Source organism: Sphaerodactylus townsendi, linkage group LG11 (assembly GCF_021028975.2).
Source record: "Sphaerodactylus townsendi isolate TG3544 linkage group LG11, MPM_Stown_v2.3, whole genome shotgun sequence".
Classification (NCBI taxonomy): Eukaryota; Metazoa; Chordata; class Lepidosauria; order Squamata; family Sphaerodactylidae; genus Sphaerodactylus; species Sphaerodactylus townsendi.
In genome coordinates, this window is record NC_059435.1 from 43,915,490 (window position 1) to 43,937,895 (window position 22,406).

Below are 22,406 nucleotides of genomic sequence, written 5' to 3' on the forward strand. Positions count from 1 at the left end.
TCGCCCAGGGCAGGGGACATGCCCCCCCGTCCTGTGACTCCAGAGCTGTTGCGCAGGGCAAGGGGGAATGTCCCCTGGCCTGGGCGACGCGCCGGAAGGTCGGAGGGATGGTAAGGCGTTCGGGCTATGGCGCAGCCTCTGCACAGGCTGCGCCATCTTCCCCGCCTCTACCGGGACTGTTTGTGCGAATGGTCCCATGGGGGTGCGTCAGCGTCATATACGCTGACGCACTCCCCTGAGCGTTGCCGTGCGGAAACGGCCCTTGTTTGCCAAAAAAGCAACTCTTCCAAGAAATTATTTTAAGAAATATTTTTAACTAGTGTTGGGACACTCTTGGGAACACAAGCGTGGCCAGTGCATTCCATAGAAACACATGTGCATAAAGACCTTGTGTCTAGCAACCAGTATTTTTGTTGCCTTCTAAACTGCAGTTGAAGGAAGTTTGCACTACATTTACGAAGAGGATTCTCTTGTGCAAGCAAGTACACATTTCTATCTCCACATCAAAAACTGTTTTGGCAATTTTTTTGGCAGATTCTGATGAAGCTTATAAAGCAGTGTGTAGACAACTTTCTGTTTGTTTCCCTATTGCCTATTTACATAGGATATAAGACTGAAATTTGCCTGTTGCCTAAATATACTGCATATAAGTTCGATTGTGACAAATATATTCATGCTAATTTAAGCACCATATAGTCTATTTGTTTTGGTGCCTATACTTACTAAAAACAAGTTTGGTTGTGTAAAATATTATTTTTATGGTGAAACAAACAAATCTGACTGTGCAAAATATATTCATGCTGATGTGAGCATAAGTGCTTATGTACACTGATGTTGAAATTTAAAAGATATTAAACCTCAACACAGGTTTTATTATGACAATTAGGACTGCCACAGCCTGCAGAGAAAGTCCTGCCCCTTTAATAGAAGCTTAATGTATGGAAATATTTATTTATTATTTATTTATTTATTATTATATTTGTAGACCGCCCCATCCCCTAAGGGCTCTGGGCGGTGGACAGCAAGCGTCATAGACAATTCAACAATAACAGTTACATTTAAAATCAATAAATACATAAATTACATAAAAATTTACAGCGTTCCATGCAAGTCACATGACGTCCAGTATAAAACTATCAATAGATAAAAAGACCCCTCCCGGAGAGGGGGCAGTATAGATGTTATAGGCTCCCAAGATGATAAAGGGAAATATGCAGTTGAAGCTTTCTGTGGCCTGGATGCAAATAACATCACTTGATAAATAACACCTCATCAAGACTCTATTACGGAGATGGGACATTTTTCCCCCTCCAGGTTGTTGGCAAGCTTATTGCCTTTGAGAAAGAATCTTTGACTTGAAACATGTAAGGATCTTTACAAATTGGTTTATTTCTTATGTACTTTAGAGATTGCTCCTTTTGTTTGTTCTGCAAATGTTTATTAAACCAACTGTGGAGTGTGGAGGCACAGCTAAAGAGATTTTTCAGACTCTAAAATTAACAGCTTTGCAACCAAAATAGTATTATACAATAAACTTTTTTTTAAAAAAAATAAGGAGATGTCATATCTTCCTACTAAGAGAGTCTCACAAGATCTCATCTGTTTTTTGCAGAACACCTTGCATTCATTCACATGAACCTCAAGATAGCAGTACAGATATAAGTGAACCAATCCTGTGGGGCGTAAGGAAACGACTGTAAGGGTTTCCTCTTTCATTTCTACTTCAAAGAAGCACTAATAATCAGTTCTATTTATAATACACTTTAACTTTTGGTATCTTAACTGAAAGGTGTTCCATTAGCACTTTTGTTAGAATCCCCCCTCTTCGAAAAAACAAAGGTTTCCTTCACAAATCATGTGCAAACAAAATGTTTTGAAAAGTAATCACTTTTTTTAAGTTAAAAAAATTGGCTTCTGTGTTGTTAGGAATGTCCACACATAACACAGTGAAATTCAACACTGGTAAATGATCTGACTACCTCAAAGTGAAGTTTTTGCCTTCCTACAGTGGCCTTTCACCCTGCCCTTTCCTCCAATCTGAGGAGAGCTGATGTTGATGGAACTTATAATGGCTCCTTTCCTGTGTAGTAAAGTCAGCAATAAAGCTTAGTAATTAAGGTGAACTGGGGAGGCCCAGCCCAGCAGGCCAGTGGTGTGGCGAACACTTTTTAGAACTTCAAACAATATCAAAGTCGTTGAGAAATGGGCCTAGTTCAGGACTGGTTTGAATTAAGCCTCACTTCCACACGCACTTTTCAAATCCAAGCTCAAACAAGAAAGCCAAGGCCTTCTGGATTTCATTAGAGCCAATTATCTTATCTGCTTCATCTCAGGCCTGACCCTAAGGCTGGCAAGCAGCTATTCAGTGCATTTGGTTGTTTGAGAAAGCCTGCAGCCAGCCAATGGCCCGAGGTACTGATAATTAAAACATTGTTGCCCCCCCTCGCCTCTTGTGATCAAATATTTTCAAGCTTTAGTAAATATTTTTTCCCATTCTTTGCCCTGAGCCTCAAAGGTCCAATACTTGCAGTAATTTACTTGGCTTGTCAGAGAATAGTGCTGGAAATGAGGCTACAATAAAAATGTAGGGTGAGGGGAGAACCCTTTATTTGTCCTAGCTTCTGAAACTGACATTATGATAAACTAACAAAACACATATATAATTTCTGAGGTAGTTACGTTGTAATGGTCTATTTCTGCTTGAGATGATTGAATAAAAGTGACTTACATGCTACAGGTGATCAGCAGATTTTAGCATATTTAAGCTTTGGAATTTATTAAAATCAAATTAGGTTGAGATGCTAAAATATACATGTTTTAAAATTAAAAGAGAATCAGACCAATTTATGGAGGAATACTAATGATGGCTGAATGGAACCTTTATGTTCAGAGGTTATGTCTCTCTAAATACTGGTTACTCGGAGAAACAAAAGGAAGAAACTAGTCCCCCTACATGTGGTTCTTCTGGGTCATCTTGTGGGCCACTACGGACATTGTGATGCTGGACTGCATTGACCGTTAACATGGTCAATCAGGGCTCTTATTAAGCATTTCTTGTGCTCTTAGGCACCTATTTTTACTTGTGGTGAATGCCTTTGCAATATGGTTGCCAAGCTCCAGGAAGGCCCCCAAAATCTCTCAGAATTACAACTGTTCTTCAGACTACAGAGATCAGTTCACCTGATAAAATGGCTGCTTTGGAGAGTGGATTTTATGGTATTATACCCTGCTGAGGTCCATCCCCTACTCCAAACCCTCCCCACCCTTGGCTCCATTCTTAAATCTCCAGAAATGCCCCAACTGGAGTTGGCAACCTTACTTTGTCAAGAGGTTATTTGAGTTGCCAGAGTTGTCATTCTTTGAAGTTAAGCTGCCTCCCTGGGATCTCTAGAAGCTAAATCTCCGAATGAGAAAAAGGATGCATATTATATAAATAGCTACATTAGAGTAAAATGCAAAACGAAAACAAAAAAAAGCATTACTCTTTATTTTAGAGTTTTTATAAATTGCAAATGCTGGAGTATATTTTGAATTGCTGATACCCTTTTAATGAAAATAACAACCATCCTCTTGGTTTTTAGTAGAATCCTTAGTAGCATAAGTGAGCTGAGAGACTTGTTTTATTTATTGTTTTATTATACTATATTTACTAGGGCTGTATGGTTGGATATGACAAAAGGGATGTTACAAGCATGTCTCTTATTTTGATCTCAGGAATTTGGAGGGTGTGCGTTCATAATTTGTGAAACACTCAACTAAACAAATATTACAGCATCTGTTTACTAAATAAATATGGTTTCAATCCACTAACCACCAAAAAGGTTCGATTTCAGTGGGATTACTCTGAAGGACATGGGAAGTTTTCATTAATTGCAACAGAGTTTGTGCTGCCAAATTTGCCAGCACAGTGTGACCTTAATCTCTTGCTCTTTCAAAAATAGCTAAATTACATTTCAGGCTTGAAAATACTACTCAGATTCCTTGGTATCCCAAAGATACTGAAAAGAGCTTCAAAATAAATATAGAACATCACCTGACTTTGTCTTCAACAAGCCATACAAAGCTGGTCTCAGTGCTGTTATCCAAGCTTAGACCGTATAACAGGTCAGACAATACAAAAATAATAGTACTAGGGCAGGTGTGTTTTTGAAATCTGAAAACAATGTGGCACAGTGAATATGCTGTGGTAGATATGATTTCAAATTCCAGACCTCAGTTAAGATATTACCGGCTGACTTACTCAGTGGCCTTTGGCTTCAGTACTCCATCTGTAAAATGGGCACAATAACAATCTACTCCACAGGAATATTAGAAAGGAAAGGGGGTAAATGGTTATTACACAATATCTTAAGGGTAGAGCTAGATTTAAATCTAAATTAGTAAGTATAATATAAATGACTGCAGAAAGATAGGTTCAAATGAACTGGGCATTCAGGTCCAAATGATCTGGGCTTTAGCTTGACTCTACATACAGAACAGAACACGGCAAATCCCCCAATTATGATGGTGTCAGGTAATATTGTACTTAGTCAAGGTATTATATAACTCCTGGCAGCCCCAGAAACTGCACTGATAGCCACATCTTGGAAGGTCTTACATAATCACATGTGTGAACAATCTTATGTAACACAGAGATAAAAGTACCCATAAGGTCCTTGAGTCTTCTGAAATTCCAGTGTGATTTTCCCTCCTGTTATCTAAGATGTTGCAGGTGATATCTCTCATGTCACCTTCAGCCATACTGGAAAAAGTGGGAGTGATTTATTGCTCATGCACCTATAGTCATTTATTCTTTGCAAGCTTATAATGCAGTTAAAGGAATTCTTGATTTTGAAGATTGAAAGGCTATGGATTTCAGCAAATCATCTTTATCATGGATCACATAAAATACATCCATGCCTGTTCATTGCTTTCTTCTTAATCTACACCCTACTTTGTCATGTGAATAAAATAAATCGTGTGTCTGTAAGAACGTGAAGTCCCGCTAATTAATTTCTGTAATGAAAAGGTTTCTTGCTGGCGCTCCAGTGGATTAAATGCTGTTTTAATCTGCTGTTTTAAAATGTTAGTCTCAGACAGAGAAGAAAAGAGTGTTGTAGGTGTTTTGGTGAGAAGAAGTTGGAGCTCCCAAATAAAAAAATAATAATAAAAAAGGAAAGCAAACCTGGGGAGGAGGGGGTCACAAAAGAAAAGCTGGCTGTATTGTAAACTTTGATGTACAACAAGCCATTCAGAAGACTCGTCTAGGTGCTGCCCTCCAAATTAAGTTCCCCGCTTCTTTCCCCCCACTTTTCCATCCCTTCTTCCAAAACCAAATAAAAAAGGACTTTACAGTGCAATCCTAAACAGAGTCACACCCTTCTAAACCCATTGACTTCAAAGAGTTTAGAAGGGTGTAACTCTGCATAAAACTGCACTTGGATGCTATCATAATAAGTCTCAAAAATGTAAGGCATATATGCAGGGCATGTCACGGCTTACACGTGCCAAGAGATTCAAAGGGATCAGTTCTCGCTTGGAAAAAATATAGACTCAAATTAATTGTTAGGAAAATGCTACATAAGTTCTTATTCCACACAGGCCTCCATTTAGAGCCGCTTGCCATTTCCCAAAAGCAGCTGGTGCTTTTCATGGTCATAGAGAAGCTGCTAGGAGAGACTGTGCTCTGAAGAGCAAAGGCACGAGATCATTTTCAGTCACATGTCTAACCTGAATCAGAACGTGGCACAATGGGACGTCAGTCCTCGGGGTAAATCAGGATTACAATACAAACTGGGGACATTGCAAAACCTCTTTAAAGTAATTTGCTCATATAACAGGGCAAGCAGCTCCATGGATATTAAAGTTTATCTCCTCATCACTTTTCCACCCTGATTACACCATATGAGAACAAACTTGGAAACAAGGTATTAAACTTGGAGAGAATGTGATGATTGTGTAGCTCTGGGAAATGTATTCTGGCAGTCCCCGAGTTCTGTTCAGTTTCAAACACAGTATGCAGTTCTCATACTGTTCACTTTGCAGTCAAGGCTTGCTAGCTATTCTCACTCTGGCCAGAAAGATACTGAGAGATTCTGGGTTGTTGTTGTTGTTGTTTAAAATCATTTCAGAAGGTAGCTGGGTTGGTCGGCAAAAAAATAGCTAGAGTCCAGTAGCACTTTAGAAATCAACAAGATTTTTGGAGTATAACCATTTAAGAGTCAAAGTTGAATCAAGCTGTTTTTTTAAAATGTCACCTTGGAAGATTCCTGTTTTGCTTTCACACAGCCCATTACAGAGACTATCTGCCTACCTGCAGAAATTCCTTCTTTATAAAAATACTTTCAAACCAATAAGCATTTTCTCATATATTCTCGATTAAATGGTGCAATTTTAAACAGAGTTACATGCTTGTAAATCTATTGAAATCTGCAGTTTTAGATTTGTGTAACTCTGCATGGGATGGCACTGTAAGACAGTTTCAAAGCCAGTGCAGCCCAGGCGTTAGATGATCTGAAGACAAGGTCCAAGCTAACACATGAGTATTTATGTGTGAGTGGGTGTATTTTATCCATTCATTTATATATCACCTTTCTCCCCAAATGAAGACCATCATTCTCCTCGCCTCCATTTTTCTTCACAACCCTGTGAGGTAGGCTAGGTTGAGAGCATGTGAGTGACCCAAAGTCACACAGCAAGCTTCCATGATACGAGTGGAGATTTGAAATAGTGTACTAGTCCGACACTCTAAACCACTTTACCACACTAGATTTGTCAATGTGCCTAACAGCAGTTTAATGAGTTATTATGGAAAAGCTGTTTATACCTGTGGGAGAGCCTTGTCACAGAATATAATTCTGTCCCCTCTACTGAGCATCATTGATGGGAGAGGGGAACACAGCATCTTACCAGAAAGTGTCAAGAGCCAGCAATGAGGCTGCTGGAGTCATAGATGCTGTGCTATTTAGGTGCATAGCTACTGAATGGCTGGTGGAACATAAGATGGGCACAGGTGATTATAGCCCCTTCAGCTGCATTCAATGCAGGACAGGCATTTTCTCCACAACCCATTTCATGAGGTGTTGCTCTTTGGACCTAAGAAAGAAGGATTTACTTTCTACATCTACATCCTTATGAAGCTGAACTGTTAGTGGCACAGAGAGCCATCAGGGTGAGGAACAGGAGGCACAAGTCCATCAGAATAAAGTAGGCAAGCTAGTTAACCTAGTTAACCTACAACTTAGTGAAAGAGCAAGCACAGTTATTGGCATGCATGAGATCATAAATTCAAATCCTGGCATCTCCATTTAAGAAGGAATCTCAGATAGCAGATCTAGGAAACTGTTTCTGCCTGCAAGAGCAAGCCCTGCTGAATTTGATGGGCCAGTAGTTTGCCTTACTGTAAAACAGGTTTACCTGTTAATGGAGAAAGCCTCATTTAGTAGTTGTGGTAAATGTTGATTGTTACCTAGGTAAAGCCAAAACTTAACCATGAATTTTTATACCCATATTCAAGCAGGGGAAATCAAAATGCTGGATTGGTAAAATCATTCTGGATCACATAGCACGTGTCAGAAAGCTCCAGGTTCTAGGCCCTACAGCTTTCCTTATTTGTGTCCTTGGACAAATCAACCATCTCTTTGTTTCAGATCCCCTTCTGTAAAATGGGAATAATGGTAGTCTGATTTACAAGAACATTATATGGCCAGATATTGTGAAATATGTAAATAAATGAAAACTACTATGCATATGTAAGCTGAAATAGCTAGCTACTGGATGAATCTAAATGATTCAGTCAATTAAAAACAAAACCCCATGATTCAAGTGATCTATCAGAGCTTTTTAATCCCCATGCCATAGGCAGTTTTTAAAAGGTTCCTATGTTTAGGAAGTTTAGGATGGCAAAAGCCATCCAAGTCTCCCCATTTGTCAGAAGAAACCCTTACTGCCAAAGACAAACAAAATAGGGAGTAGTTTCAACTCCTGAACTTCTAAATAGCCCTTAGCTCGCTTTTGCTGGAGCCATCACTTATGAACTCCCTGCTGACTCCAACTAACAGGTCTGGATCTTTTATCTCACACATCAGAAGGCCATGGCTATAAAACTAGCACTTGGCTTCAGTTCCCTCCACTGGCAACCTACTCAAGGGTATTCTGTTACATATGCAAGAAAATGAACATTTGGAGGTCTGAACAAGGGTGTCACAATTCTAGGAACATGTTTCCATAGAAAGAAACATGGCATTCTTCTTTACATGGCAAAACACGTAAAACTCCCTATCACTCCAGTGAGCATAATGCTCCAATAGGTGAATCATTCACTTCAGTGTCGGCAGATTTTTCTGTCAGGTGTGAGGCAGGGGAGTATATAATAGATTCTCAGGTTCTTCCACTAGATTTAAATTGATGTGAATAATGTATCAAGTAGGATCTCTTAATAGGATGGATCTTCAACAATCGATCACATTCAACTCCTTGAGTTTTACAATTTGCATTTGTTTTTGATGTTATTTTTTTAAATCCCTTTGCTGTCCTTACTGTTTTGACTTCTGTTCTGACACTATTTTTCCTCTACTGTTTGTATTCCTTCAAAGGCTTATATCAAGTGTCCTGTTGAGGTTTGCAATAGCATTGTTGTGAACACTGAACAATTATTTCTTGATTAGGTTGATGGGTCAGAATCGTTGACTAATAATTAATTGGTTCTGGTGGGTTTTTGGGGCTGTGTGGCCGTGGTCTGGTGGATCTTGTTCCTAACGTTTCACCTGCATCTGTGGCTGGCATCTTCAGAGGTGTGTCACAGGGGGAAGTCTGTTACATACTGTGTCCAGAGAGAAGGAAATGTTTGGGGTGTATATTGTCCATGTAAAACTCCCTATCACTCCAGTGAGCATAATGATCCAATTGGTGGATCATTCACTTCAGTGTTGGCAGATTTTTCTGTCGGGTTCCCAATTTTTCTGTCAGGAACCAATCAGTAAGTGTTTGGGTGGAACTTGTCATGCAAAGATGTGGTTGATAGTATTGTATTGCGGGTGGGGCTTATCAGTCCAGGGAGTGATTCACATTTTTATTCCCTGCAGCAGCAGTTGTTTAAAAATGTAAAAAAAACAAGCATCGAACAAATCTTATACTTGTGTAAAAGCATCATCTAAGTTCAGATATATGAGAAATGAATTCAGGGAGAGATGAGGCAGGACTTTGCAAGCACTGAAGCACCCTAAAAGAATTAAAAATATACAGGCTTGTGCATCTCTATTTTCCCAGTGCTGAAATCTAAAAGTGTTTATTCTTAAGACTGTAGATTTTCAGATTTTCAAAACTGGGCTTCAAACCAGGAATCTAACAACTGAACTAATACAAGCAAATATTCAGTTGGTAAAGTGGAATTCTTTTTTTCCGTTATCACAGGCCAGTCTAACAAAGGTGTATGTGTGTGTGTGTGTGGGGGAGGGGGTATTTCTGACCCATCTCCTGGATGAAACCCCCCCCCCCAATCCACTGGTGTCTCACCAGATTCTCCAAGGCTTTGCTTATAACTTACCCAATTCCACTTTTCATACTTCAGATTCTGTCCTGATCCCATCCCTGGTTCACTGTGAGTGGCAAGTATCTATCAAATAACTGACTTTACACAAAGACTCCATCTCTCAAATACCTTGGCTCTACTTCCTTACTCCAACCAGGAAGGGGCAGGAAATCAAAACTGAGCATCTTATTTTTTTTCCTTTAAAGTTTACACTTTTAAAAATGAAGAACATACTCATTCTTTTTTGATTCGATCTAGATGGGGGAATCATATCTTGCATTCTTTTTAAAATGTCTGTTGTAAGGTGAAGGAGTTTACATTTGACAAACTTAAAGAACTCTTTAAAAACGTCCTTTAGTAATTCTGTTTTTGGTCTTCCCCTACAGGTTTATGCAGAAAATCTATTGCCCAAAGCAATATTCCATTTGGGTCTCCATCCTTCACTGATTTTTAGTTATTCTTACTAATTCAGCTCCCCAGATATTAAGGCCAAATTCACACATGCCACTTAAAGCACTTTTCAGCATCTCTCCCACTGTTGGCTTAAAGGTATAAAAACGAAAGCTTCTTTAATGCACAAGTATCAGGTTTCTGATATGTGAACACAAGCAGTTTTAATAAGCTTGCAGTAAGCTTCTGCACTGATTGATAGCAGTGTAGGAGAACTGATTTACAATCACATTCCAGCCTCTTTACTCTTTACAATGCATATGTGATTTCAGACATGGGTACATGCATTTTTGTTCAGAGCCACATTGCATCATGGTTTGTATAGTCTTGAAGTTGTCTGAATAGTTAATCATTTGCTTGAGGAACTTGTACGCCATAGGTGTATTATCATTCTACTTTTTGTATGTCCCTAACAGTGCAATCCATTTTCTTGGGAGCAAGTCTCATTGACTTGGGTAAAATTCTGAGTATTCCTGCTTTGGATTCCTAAGAAAGAATTCCTTGTTAGTCTGAATCTGAAAACATTTCAGCCTTGCCCTGGATGATCAGGGATGAGATTTGCAAAAAGGGAAGCAGATTTTGATAAGATTACTCTGTCTTGAACCAGCTTAACATGGGAGTAACTCCCTTCTCAACAGTCTAAGTCTACCTGAACTTTTGGTTTCTGATTCTGTTTAAAACTAGCATGAATTACGTACAATCAAATAAATTTGTGATCAGTTTCCATCACATCGAAGTGCATTGCAAAAGTACTTGCTATCCCAGTATTTTAAATTCCACAGCCTTGCTTGGCAGGATGAATGTAAACCGAGCATTTAGAGGTGAGAAAAATGGAACTCAAACCCCCCTCCTTTGAGATTTGCCAACACCCTATTTCATGTGAAAGCTTTGGAAATATCATAATTGACTTTGGCAAAGGATTAATAAAAAAAAACTAAAAGTAGATATCATTTGAGGCTTACCAGCGGTATCTTGAAATTATTGGATCTTTAATTAGGTGTTTTTCTTGCTAGGCAAATAACGTTCATAAAATCAAAACCCATTTCACAGAAACACAGTGAAATTCTGGTTTTATACTATTTCTGTATCTGTCAGGCTTCAAATTCAGGTGTGTTATGTCAGAACCCAAAACCATCTTAATACTGTGTATTCATGGACCACCCAAGAGTGTTAGGGGGAAGGAAGAAAAGCCAGTTTTATAGATTCAGCGGTATATTTGCTATGTAGCAGAAATATGTGCTAGATATAACATTGGAAATTATAAGCTTTGACAGTGGCCAGAGCAGAAATTAGTGGTTTCATTGTCAGTTGGCAAAAATTTTGAGCTGCAGCCTTTACAAACTTAATCTGACATTCCAGACCAAACCTTAACAGCTTGATTCATGCCAGTGGTGGCATGAATGAATTGATCAGGCACATTCATTGTACAAGGACAAGATGTTAATTGAACCACTACTATAGTAGAAAACTATGTTATGAAAGGCAGGAGAGTAGACATCTGGGGCCAGTAGCAACATCTTTTTCAGCTGGAAGGGAGTCTAACAGAGCCATCCTATGCAGAGTTACATCATTCTGAGTCCACTGAAGTCAATAGACTTAGATGGATGTCATTCTACCTAGGGCAACAGAACTTTTCATCTGCACATCTGAGTGTACTAGGAGCTTCTCACGTAGATCCTTCCAACATCTGTGGCTGCTGTTTTGTCTGGACAGAGGCAATACTCATATTTTGTATGGACGTACAGCTTCTGTATGTACAAATTAATTATTGGATTTATCAGGGTTTTGCACCCTGTGCACTGAAGTTGTACACACATTTTAAAAAATCTGCACATGATCCTTTTTGCACAAAATGACAATCATGTGTTTTGGGAGCACTGTTGACTGTGCACAACATACTCCCAGTACACAAAGTTGCAGGGATCTTGTTGCATGTGGATATAGCATCTGAAAATGGCTGGTGTCAAATGGTAGATGAGTGAATCTTTGGGGTCTTTTCTTAGATTCCATTCTTTGCTCAAGAAATGCTCATCTGTTGATTGGAAACCAGATGTTTTCCAAGGCTGCATTTTCAGCTGTAGGAATAGTTTCTGATCAACAGCAATATTTTGTATTGGGGAAAAAGTAATATCCCATTCATTATGATTCTTGTGTGAAATGTGAAGAAGAAGAAGAAGAGTTTGGATTTATATCCCCCCTTTCTCTCCTGCAGGAGACTCAAAAGGGCTTACAATCTCCTTGCCCTTCCCCCCTCACAACAAATACCCTGTGAGGTAGGTGGGGCTGAGAGAGCTCCGAGAAGCTGTGACTAGCCCAAGGTCACCCAGCTGGCGTGTGTAGGAGTGTACAGGCTAATCTGAATTCCCCAGATAAGCCTCCACAGCTCAGGCGGCAGAGCAGGGAATCAAACCCGGTTCCTCCAGATTAGATCCACGAGCTCTTAACCTCCTACGCCACTGCTGCTCCTTGCATGCATCTATTTTACATGGAGGGGATACTCCTAGTTTGCCCCCCAAAAACAGTTCCTAAATTAATAACAAATTAATTTCAAATCAACACCTCAAGCACAATTTGAACATTGTGTGGAAAAGTCCTTTGAATACCTGGTTGTCCAAGTAACTATCCTGTACTGGAGTTTCATCAGGGTAGGAAATACAGGAAACAAAATATGTCCCCGTCCCATAACTAAGAGTTTTTAGAGTTAAAAAATTCACTGTGGCAATATGTAGAATCTATCACATATTTTTGGATATATCTTTGTTCAGATAAATAGAGTTTCATGATATTGGTTAGACTGGGATTCAGGAGATACAGTTTCAGCTGTCTCCACACTGCCATAAAGCTTGCTGAGTGATCATCCCCTTTTCGCTCTCCCTCAACCCAACATTCTGCAAAGGGCTGTGCAGAGGGTAAAATGTGGCATGGAGACCCATGTTTGCTGCCCGGTGCTCCTTGCAAAAAGAGTGATATTAAAATAAAGTAAAGATTCTTTGATAAAGACCTACCTAGAAAGATAGCATCACCAATGACTACTGGCAATTCAAGACTATCGAAAGCTGCCTTGTACAAGTTTGTTTAGGAACAGGATACAAGACAGAAGTTGCAGGTTCCATGGATATTAATGGGAAGTGCAAAAAATTCTGTTTCGATCATGGTGCTAACATTTTTTTTTCTCAGCGTTTTATATTTAGTTTTATCTCTTGGATTTGAAACAGATTTTTGATCAGGTTACAAGTGTGATGAGGTGGGGGAAGAAATCACAGCTAGCTAAGCTTCTTTGTAACTTCTTCAGGCATCACATGATTATATATTTTTTTCTTGTGGGTGGCCAGAAATATTAACATTGACTCTTTATTCAATTCAGTGAAATCTCTGCCATATAACAAGAGCTCTTTTACTTGACGTCCATTCTACTATGGGTGACGTTTCTGGCTTTTTAGAGTGCCACAGTTCTAACTCTTGTAAGTTTTAGCTAGTTGCCTCTCTTTGGTACTTTCAGAAGGAAACAAGAACCAACCTGTATGCTTCAAGGTACTCGACGTCTCCCACTGGGGGATCCAGGCCACCTGTCCAAGCAATATTTACATTATAACCTTCACCAGGGCCACTTCCAACCTAAAAGGAGAGGGGAAGGAGGGAGAAGTGCCAGAGGGGGGATGGAAGAGGAAAGGCAGGGAGCAAATCAAAATAAGAAAACATACAAAAATGCCCTTTTGAAACAAACATCAAACAGCGTGTCAAATCAACCCAGCCCTGCCTGACAAGGACTGTTCTGGGTTATGCACTTGTTCTACTCTAGTCCCCCAGTCCCAGCGGGCTATTTGGTAATCTAGTGCAATTTAAAGCACCAGTGGAGGATGAGAAAATTAGGGGGTAATCATGCAACGCAATTACCTGAAAAGATACAAATAAAACTGGGGCTCTAAAGAAATAAACCTAACCTCATTTGGGGCTCCACTGCCAGGAAAGAAGTTGCCTTCATCATAGCGATGGAGGGAGACATACAGGATGCTGGGGTCAGCATAAAAAGCCTGCTGTGTACCGTTGCCATGGTGAACATCCTAAAGGGGAAAGAAAACAGATGACAAATGCAATCATGTCCAAGCCCATTTGCCGAGAGCCCTCCTGCTTTCTTTTCGTCTCTTTCCCTCTCCCTCTCTTTGTGTTTCTCCCTTCTTCTCTCCTTCCTTCCTTTTCTCTCTCCCCTTCCTGCCCACCCTTCACCACCCCAAACTTCCTGAACTTTCAGGCAAATTACTCTTTAATACACTCATTTTTTAAACTGGCTTCTAAAAATCAGGAAACCACAGTGAGCATGCCCTTGAGACTCCAGATGAGCAGTCACTGAGAAATCCCAGTCCTTTTGTACAATTAGATATTATACACCGGCTCTTTGTACTCCCTGTCTCAGTGATGGAATCTAGCATCCTGTTTTATGGAGGAATTTTATGACTTATTAACTGCCAACAGTTCATAACCCCTCAGGCTTAATTAACTAGTCTCATTGGCCTAAAAAAAGACTAATGTTTAAAGTACAAACTAGTATTTTGCAGAAGGATCTGTGAGCTACAGAGCATTCTCGCAAATCTTGAAAGAACTCCAAACATTCGTGGATTCATTGATTTGCTAAGTTCTACTATTGAGGTCAAAGGGTTTGCAACCAGCTGAGTAAATTGGCTTTCTTGAAACACACATTTCAGTTAGCTGTCCCTCAGCAGCAAGATCCACATCAAAAGGGAACCCAGATGCAGAAAAGACTTCATACTTCACGTTCATAAAATCGTGATGACTGTGGTGGAAGATGTAAGAATATGATCTCATTAGCTTCTAGCAATCTGATCCTCAAAAGGCGGCCAGTGCCATTTATTGCAAATGACATACACTAGCAGGGCACTAGAGGAATGAGTTGCACATCCTCCCTCACAGGGCGATCAATATGCTTAAAATGTCCCCCCAATATTGCAGTTTCATGCCAACAATTAGACGCAATAATTTATCTAGCATTTTCCAACAGCAATCCTAAACAGGATTATTTCGATGTTATTCTCAGTAAAAATCAAACGGACTTCGAATTAGGCAACAATGAATGAATTCATAGTTACCACCTTGTGAAAGAAGCCCCTTATGAAATGTGCTCTCTCAGTTTGCATATAGATGTAAATAATAAAGTTATAAAGGCTCATTCAAGCATCACACTACTGATTGTGGGACCAGTGAAAAATACTGGTCCAAAGAGTAGATTGCATGAACTGCAATTAAAAGTACAAAAACCAATAATCCAGAGCCAATTATTTCATATTTGTTGCCCTTTGCCTGAGGGTTGAATGACAAATCACAGTGCAATACTAACAGAGAGGTACACCTTTCCAAGGTCAATATATTTAGAGAGATGTAATTAACTGGTCTACCAAAATTTATCAGACTTGATTCCTCTATGATTCTTCTTGATTCTTCTGTGAACTTCTGAAACCAACTTGAGCCCACATCTTTGTGGGTCACAAGTCAGATTTCACCAGTGTCTTTTCTCACTTTAGTCTTTGGGTGATTGCCACCCCTATAATCCCTAGTAAACTGGAAGAAAAGAAGTTCCAATTAGTGAGTAGTAAGGGTGTGAGTACCTTATAAGTAAATAGAGACTGAAGTATTTCTGGGTCATGAGCATGGCACATGAAGTTTGAAAAGTGCAGAATGTTGGTTTGACCCAGACTGAATTTTCCAGCGGCTGAATGGAACTTTTCTGCTTTCCCCTCCCAATGAAGCCCACCAATCGCCACAAAATACCAACCCAAGAGAAATGTTATGAAGCAGAGGGGTTTCTGTAACAGGAAGGGAGACTCAATGAAAACTGCCAATTTAGTCTGCTATACACTTGGTTTTCTGCATATTCACCTATGGAAGAGATGATCGGTGCTGGATTGAGGATGTCAAAAAGCAGAGCAAAATTTGCAGTGGCTCAGAGTTAAATAATAATAATTGAAAAACACTCTCCACAATGGCACCACAATGGCACCAAAGAATGATCATTTTATCAAGTTACTGAACGAGATCATGTTTTTCCCCCCACTTTTCTCTTGCACATAGTTACAAGATTGCTCTAGATGTCACAAAGCCACACACCAAGCAAAGAGGTGAGGAGTGAGTGACCCTGGAGTTCTTGGGTCTCCCTTCCTGATGTCATTAAATGTCATCTGCTGCAGTGGGGAAATGGCCTTCCAAAATTGTGAAATCTGAGTGTACTGGCTGCCTGCTCTTTACCCCAGCTGAGGTTCAATTTCAGCTATGTTTTGGGGCAATACAGAGTTGGTGATCCTTTGGGATATTTTATGAATCTATAATATTATTAGGCTATTACTGATATGTTCAAATTAATGCTGAAATGAGATCATGTTATTTCATTAAGTAAAATAGCTCCTGGGAAAGAGAAACCACAAAACATATTTTAAGGAGTTTTAACATTCATGGTGAGCTCATTAGTACGGCCAGCAAAACCTGTTCCCAAGGCACTGTAACGGCCCATTGTGCATATAATCATTGTAATATATCACAGTATGTCATTCAAAGGCTTCCAAATATAACGAAACCAAATGTCATCTGCCTGTAGCCTTTATTATAAGGCTGTGTGTCACCAAATCTTTAAAATGTCAATTCTTACAACTTGAGAGCAATTTCCAAATCCTTTGCAGTATAACTCTAAGCAGAATCATATCGTTCCAACCCTATTGGCTTCTAAGGATGTAACTCTGCTTAGGATTGCACAGTAAGTCTATGGAAGTCATCCAGTAACAGGGGAATGTCATTAATTTATAATTTAAATGCTTGCCCAATGCAAAAGAGGAATCTTTATAGAATAGGTAGATCTGTATCCACTACCTGGATGTTAGTTAGAGACCATAGTGGTAACAGATGAATAAAAATATGTATGTGGGAAGGGTTCTCTATCTGGTTGTGTTAGGTTTTCCGGGCTGTATGGCCGTGGTCTGGTGGATCTTGTTCCTAATGTTTCACCTGCATCTGTGGCTGGCATCTTCAGAGGTGTATCACAGAGGGAAGGCGAAATGTTAGGAACAAGATCCACCAGACCACGGCCATACAACCTGGAAAACCCACCACAACCAGTTGAATCTGGCTGTGAAAGCCTTCGACAGGTTCTCTATCTGCTCATCTGCTGAATTTGCATCTTTTTTGCATTAAATAGTCACAAAATGAGAACAGTTTCCTATCTAAATGATGACCTATATTTTAAAGTGACTGGCAAGATTAGTGAATAAATTACTTTACCACAAGTAGTGATTTGACTACAAACAGATAAGGAAGATCAATAGTTTACACACACCCTCTCTCTGCAACTCCTTGCTCACAACGTGATTTATGTCAAATGCATGCTATACCTACATATAGATATTGTTATTAGGCCATTATGTCCATATACTAATCAATGAAATGCTTCAGGAAGACCTGGATGGGGTCTTTTTGGGCCTGTTGTTAAAATCAGCCTTTGGACAGAGAACAAGAAGGGAGGCTGTATAATATCTTCTCTGTTCCTCTACTCTGCTGAGGCTAAAGCCAATCTCCCCCATCCAGAACCCGATTCACTAACATGATTGGAATTGCTGTGTCCATGGCAGTGAATGAGGAAGGTTTTAAGGCAGGGGTGGCCAACTCTGGCGCTTCAGGTGTTCGTGGACTACAATCCCCATCAGCCCCTGCTGGCATGGCCAATTGGCCCTGCCAGCAGGGGCTGATGGGAATTGTAATCCATGAACACCTGAAGCGCCAGAGTTGGCCACCTCTGTTTTAAGGGAAGGCAGCAGTTATAAAGTCCTGATCTGGATGGCCCAAGATAGCCTGATTTTGTCAGATCACTAAGCAAGACTGGCCCTAATTGTTAGTATTTGGATGGGAGACCACTAAGGTACACCAGGGTCATTATACAGAGGAAGGCAATGGCAAACCAATGGCTTTACATACAGAAGGTCTGCAGTTCATTCCATATCATCTACAGTTAAGGGAAGGGTTCTCAGATAGCAGATACTGGGATCCCAAAGAGATCCCAGAGAACTGCTGCTAGTCAGAGCAGACAACGTACCAATGGTCTGCCTCAGCACAAGGAAGCACAAGGCACCTTGGAATGTTTCAGAAAGGTTTTTTTCAACAGTGATCCACTGTATAGAACTTCTTACATTGATATTTATTATATCATTATATTATATTAAGTTATTTGACCACCAGAGATGTCTGAACCTTCCCACTTCCAGTACTTCAGGAGTTCTGTGCCTTTTCTTTTCTAGTAACAAGAACACATTTAGTTGACTGTTCCATACTATTTATTAAAATATCTACAATTCTGCCTTTTCCTCATGGCTGTAGGCAGTTACAATTCCAAATACAAAATAAATAAAATGCTGATTAACTCCCAATCCAAGGAAATCCCTGAAGTTTACACCCAATTATATGCCCTAGCATATAAACAGCCTTGCACTACCTTGTGAAAAAACTTCTAAAGAGGGTGCCTGCCTTATCTCCCCAGGGAGCCAATTCCATAGAGTAGCAGCTATGGTGTGGGGCGGGGGGGGAGCATGGGCTCTAGTCAGTCAGTTGGGCCATTTTAAGTGGAGAAGCAACAAGTAGGTGGCAACCTGAGGTCTGTAATTGCGCCTCAGAGACATATGGGGAGAGACGCTCCTTTAGACTGTGAGCATTGAGCCATGAAGGACTTTAAAGGCGATTAACTAGCACCTTGAACTGAACTTGGAATCCAAATGTTAGCCAATTTTAAACCAGGAGCTTTTTCTAAAATCTGCAAAATACAAACACATTTTGTCAGCTTGCCCCTGACAATAATCAGATTGTTGCATTCTGATCCAGTTTCCATGTTCTCTTCAGTCAATCCATTGTGGAGAGCACTGCAGAAATCCAACCATGGGGTTACAGAAACATGGGTGCATGTGATCAGGTGAAGAAAGGAGAGAAGTGGTGCACCAAAAGCAGCTAACAACCACACCACCATCTGTTTTTCAAACTGTAAGGCTGAGTTCACACCCCCCCCCCAGTAACATTACATTAAATGTTACACTTTAAAAAATATCTAGTTTTTAAACCACTTTCTTCATCAATTAAAACGTGTTCCCTCTGTAAAGTATCTTACCATATATAATTCCCTAAACAGCCACCAATTGCTGCCTTCTAACAAAAGCCCCCCTTCCAAATTGGTGCACAGAACTCAGTCCTAAATGCCCATTGATGGGAGAGCTGTCACTTCTATTCTAGCCACACCCCTGCCCACCTTTCCCAACCCAGCAGCGAGCCTGGCCTAGTGGCCAGGGCACTGGGAAGCCATCCTTTCTGCCGAGCAGTTGCCTCTCTCCCCATCCGTGACCACCTTCCGGCAACCCGCCTGCAGCACCAAGAGAACAGCAGCTTTTTCACAGGTTTGTGTAATTTTTGTGTGTCTTAATAAATGGTATGATGTGGCTTTTGGTATGAATGGTATGATGTGGTATTTATGCACTGTGGTTCAAGTAAGCCAATGAATGTGACAGGTTTTTTTTTGTTTCCTTCATGTATATAGAAATTACAGTTGTTGAGGGAACCTAGGCTAGGCTTTAGCTTAGCTTACAGCATGGCATGCAATGCATTGGTGCTCTTTGGTTTCTCCTATGTTCAATTTATTATGTGATGTTACTAGATCTGTAGTTAGCTTCCACCCAGGCTTTAGTGCCAGGAAAACTGTGGCCTGAGCCTCCATTTAGTTCTATGGAGGGTCTTCAGGCAGCAGCGGTCTTTTATCTTTTTGGCTGCACCCCTGCACCTCCTGAAAGCCCCCTGGAGGTGGTGGTGCAGCCTGGCAACAGAGCCATCCCTGATGCACTCTAGATTGGACAGTTAGACTGATTTCCAATATGAAGCGTTTTTTGAGCCTCTCTCCTGCTGTTTGTATGCATGTGCAAAATCCAGAAATGCTCTTTTATGGTTAGGCAATATGAGATGTGGAGCCAGTCATTCATTCATTCATTCATTCATTCATTCATTCATTCATTCATTCATTCATTCATTCATTCATTCATTCATTCATTCATTCTAGTTTTGCCATTTTTCCTCAGTGTGATTTAACAATGAAGTCCAGAATTACAATTCAGCATACAGAAGCTCATAAAACAACCTCTTAATTGCCCATAACAAATCTGGCCCTACAAGGTTGCAAGAAAGAAGTGTGCGTATGTCTGAATGAGTACACACAATGTATTCAATTTGCTTGCCGAAGGAAAAGAATACCTGGATCTCTCCCCTCCCTCAAGAGGAAACTGGATTGGAAATACAGTCATAGGTACCAGCTCCTCCACACTGCTCCAAACAATTTCATAGCCCTGCATTTAAGTTAAAATTGGGATACTATTCATATACCCTTGCATATCTCTCTGTTAACACTTCTATAAACAATAACTATGAATCCAGTAATTTCACACTATTATATGTAATAAAGGTAAACAGGAAACTCTTTTTCTTCCGTACCTGTGATTAAATGGATAGAAATGTATTCTTTAGATGTTTGTGTGTGAAACTCTTCATCTATCTGTCTGTCTATTATCTTTCCCTTCCTTCTTGATCCTCATTTCCAACTCTTTTTAAGATTTAAGGGAGGGATCATTCACGAATATGGCTGCCTGGTCCTCCCAGGTCACTGGTACAGGATGGGAGGTAGCTAGGAATCTCCTGGAGATTTGGAATGGAGTCTGGAAAGGACAGTGTCCTCAGTTGGGTACAAAACCAGAGTTCATCCTAGAAAGCATCCATTTTCTCCTCTATCTGGAGATGAGCTGTAATTCGAGGGGATCTCCAGGTCCCACCTGGCATCCCTATTCACAAGGCACTGCAGAAATCAAATGGAGAGGGATACTGGAGTGGTATACAAGGTGATTGCTTTATGCTCCTAGGGAAAGGTTGCTCAGCAGGAAGGTGCTGCTGAAGGATAGGTGTTTGGGGTCTGGTCCTTCCATTGTTCCCAGTGATTGATTACATCACTGCACTGCTTCCAGAGGAGAACCTGTATTTTCCCCCCTCCAGTCTGGGGGAATTTTACTTCATTGAGAATGCAGCAAGTGAGGCAAGGGTTAAAGAACCTCTTTCTACACCATTTTCCTTCTTGAAAAGGCAACCCAAAGGACTTGGGGGTGGGGGTGGGGGGGGAAATATAGAAAGCAAATTCAAATGTATGATGTAGTTTGACCCTGTGTTTACACTGCTGAGGAATTCAGAATAAGAGTAACGTGCACTGTCCTTCAGCTCTTTTTTCCTGGTATGGTTCATGTGGAAACATAATCAGAGAGCGATTTCATGGTAACTGAAAGAACACTTATGGGTATATTCACTGGTATAACTTCACTGACTTTTCTCTCCATGCGTATTGTCACTGTGTTGTCTTTGCAAGTGACTGAATGTAGGTAGGGCTGACACAGCTGCACAAAACTATAGGTGCTGATTGGCCTGCCCATTTGTTTATATGGGTAAAATGAATGAAGGAGAGTTGGGTTTTATACCCTGTTTTTCTCTACCATTAAGGAGTCTCAAAGCAGCTTACAATTGTCTATCCTTCCCCTCCCCACAACATAGGTAGGTGAGGTTGAGAGAGTTCTGAGAGAACTGTGACTGGCACAAGGTCACCCAACAAGCTTGTTGTGGAGGAGTGGGGAATTAAATCTGGTTCTCCAGGTTAGAATCCACTGCTCTTAACCACTACACCATGCTGGCTTGGAAACTATTCTCACTTACTACCTTCAGATACAAACTACTAGCAGTAGAATCCTTTGAACTTCCTTTAACTGTTGCTATTTTTGTTTAAGCGGCAAAGATGCTGGATGTTAAGGCCAAAACTTCACAATAATGTTTAATTGTAAGTACTGATTCTGATAAAATGTAAGTTATTAAGCTATAAGTTTTGAAGCTCTATGTTTTAAAAAGAAACGACCATATTTTGTCTTTAAATCTTTTATCACCTGCAAAAATTAATTAAATGCAGATGTAGCAGGTTAGGTTTGGATGCCAGGATTCATTTCCTGTCTATGCTTTTTCAGACAACTTATTACACCTCCTCCCAAAGCGTAGGCAAAACAAAAATGGTGCTCATAAATCAACCTTTGGTTTCTCCTTAAGGCTGTAGATGGAATTGGGCCTTAAGAAGGAGGCAGAGCTCCAATTCATTATTCACAAGCAGAATGTACGGACAACAGGCCAAATGACAACTGTGTTGGAAGAAACCATTTGTTTAACACTCAAGCATGGAACAAAAGATAGATCTAATCCACCAGGGTTGCTTCATTAAATCTGTGTTGCTGCAAGGAGTCATCCTGTGCTGGCAAACAAGATTTTGAAATCTCTCTGACAACCAGATCTTCTTGGTTTGTTTCAATACTATCAGGATTGTGCCATTAGTTGACTTAAAATCAGCTTAAGA

The 22,406-nt window shown here is 40.2% G+C and overlaps 1 protein-coding gene across 5 annotated transcripts in view; it reads right to left on the reverse strand.

The window, feature by feature from the left end:
- Positions 1-22,406, reverse strand: part of HDAC9 (histone deacetylase 9) — a 346,306-nt gene that overhangs the window by 89,731 nt on the left and 234,169 nt on the right. For 4 of the 5 annotated variants that reach the window (XR_007245815.1, XR_007245814.1, XR_007245816.1 and 1 more), the window contains 2 exons: positions 13,900-14,019; positions 13,476-13,573 (listed from right to left, as the gene is read on the reverse strand). Coding sequence is in view for 2 of the 5 variants with exons in the window: in XM_048511823.1 (XP_048367780.1) it covers positions 13,476-13,573; positions 13,900-14,019 (218 nt within the window). In the remaining 3 variants the exon portion in view is untranslated. Of the gene's footprint in view, positions 1-13,475; positions 13,574-13,848; positions 14,020-22,406 lie in introns of those variants that run through there. The other variant, XM_048511824.1, reaches the window with a different exon arrangement.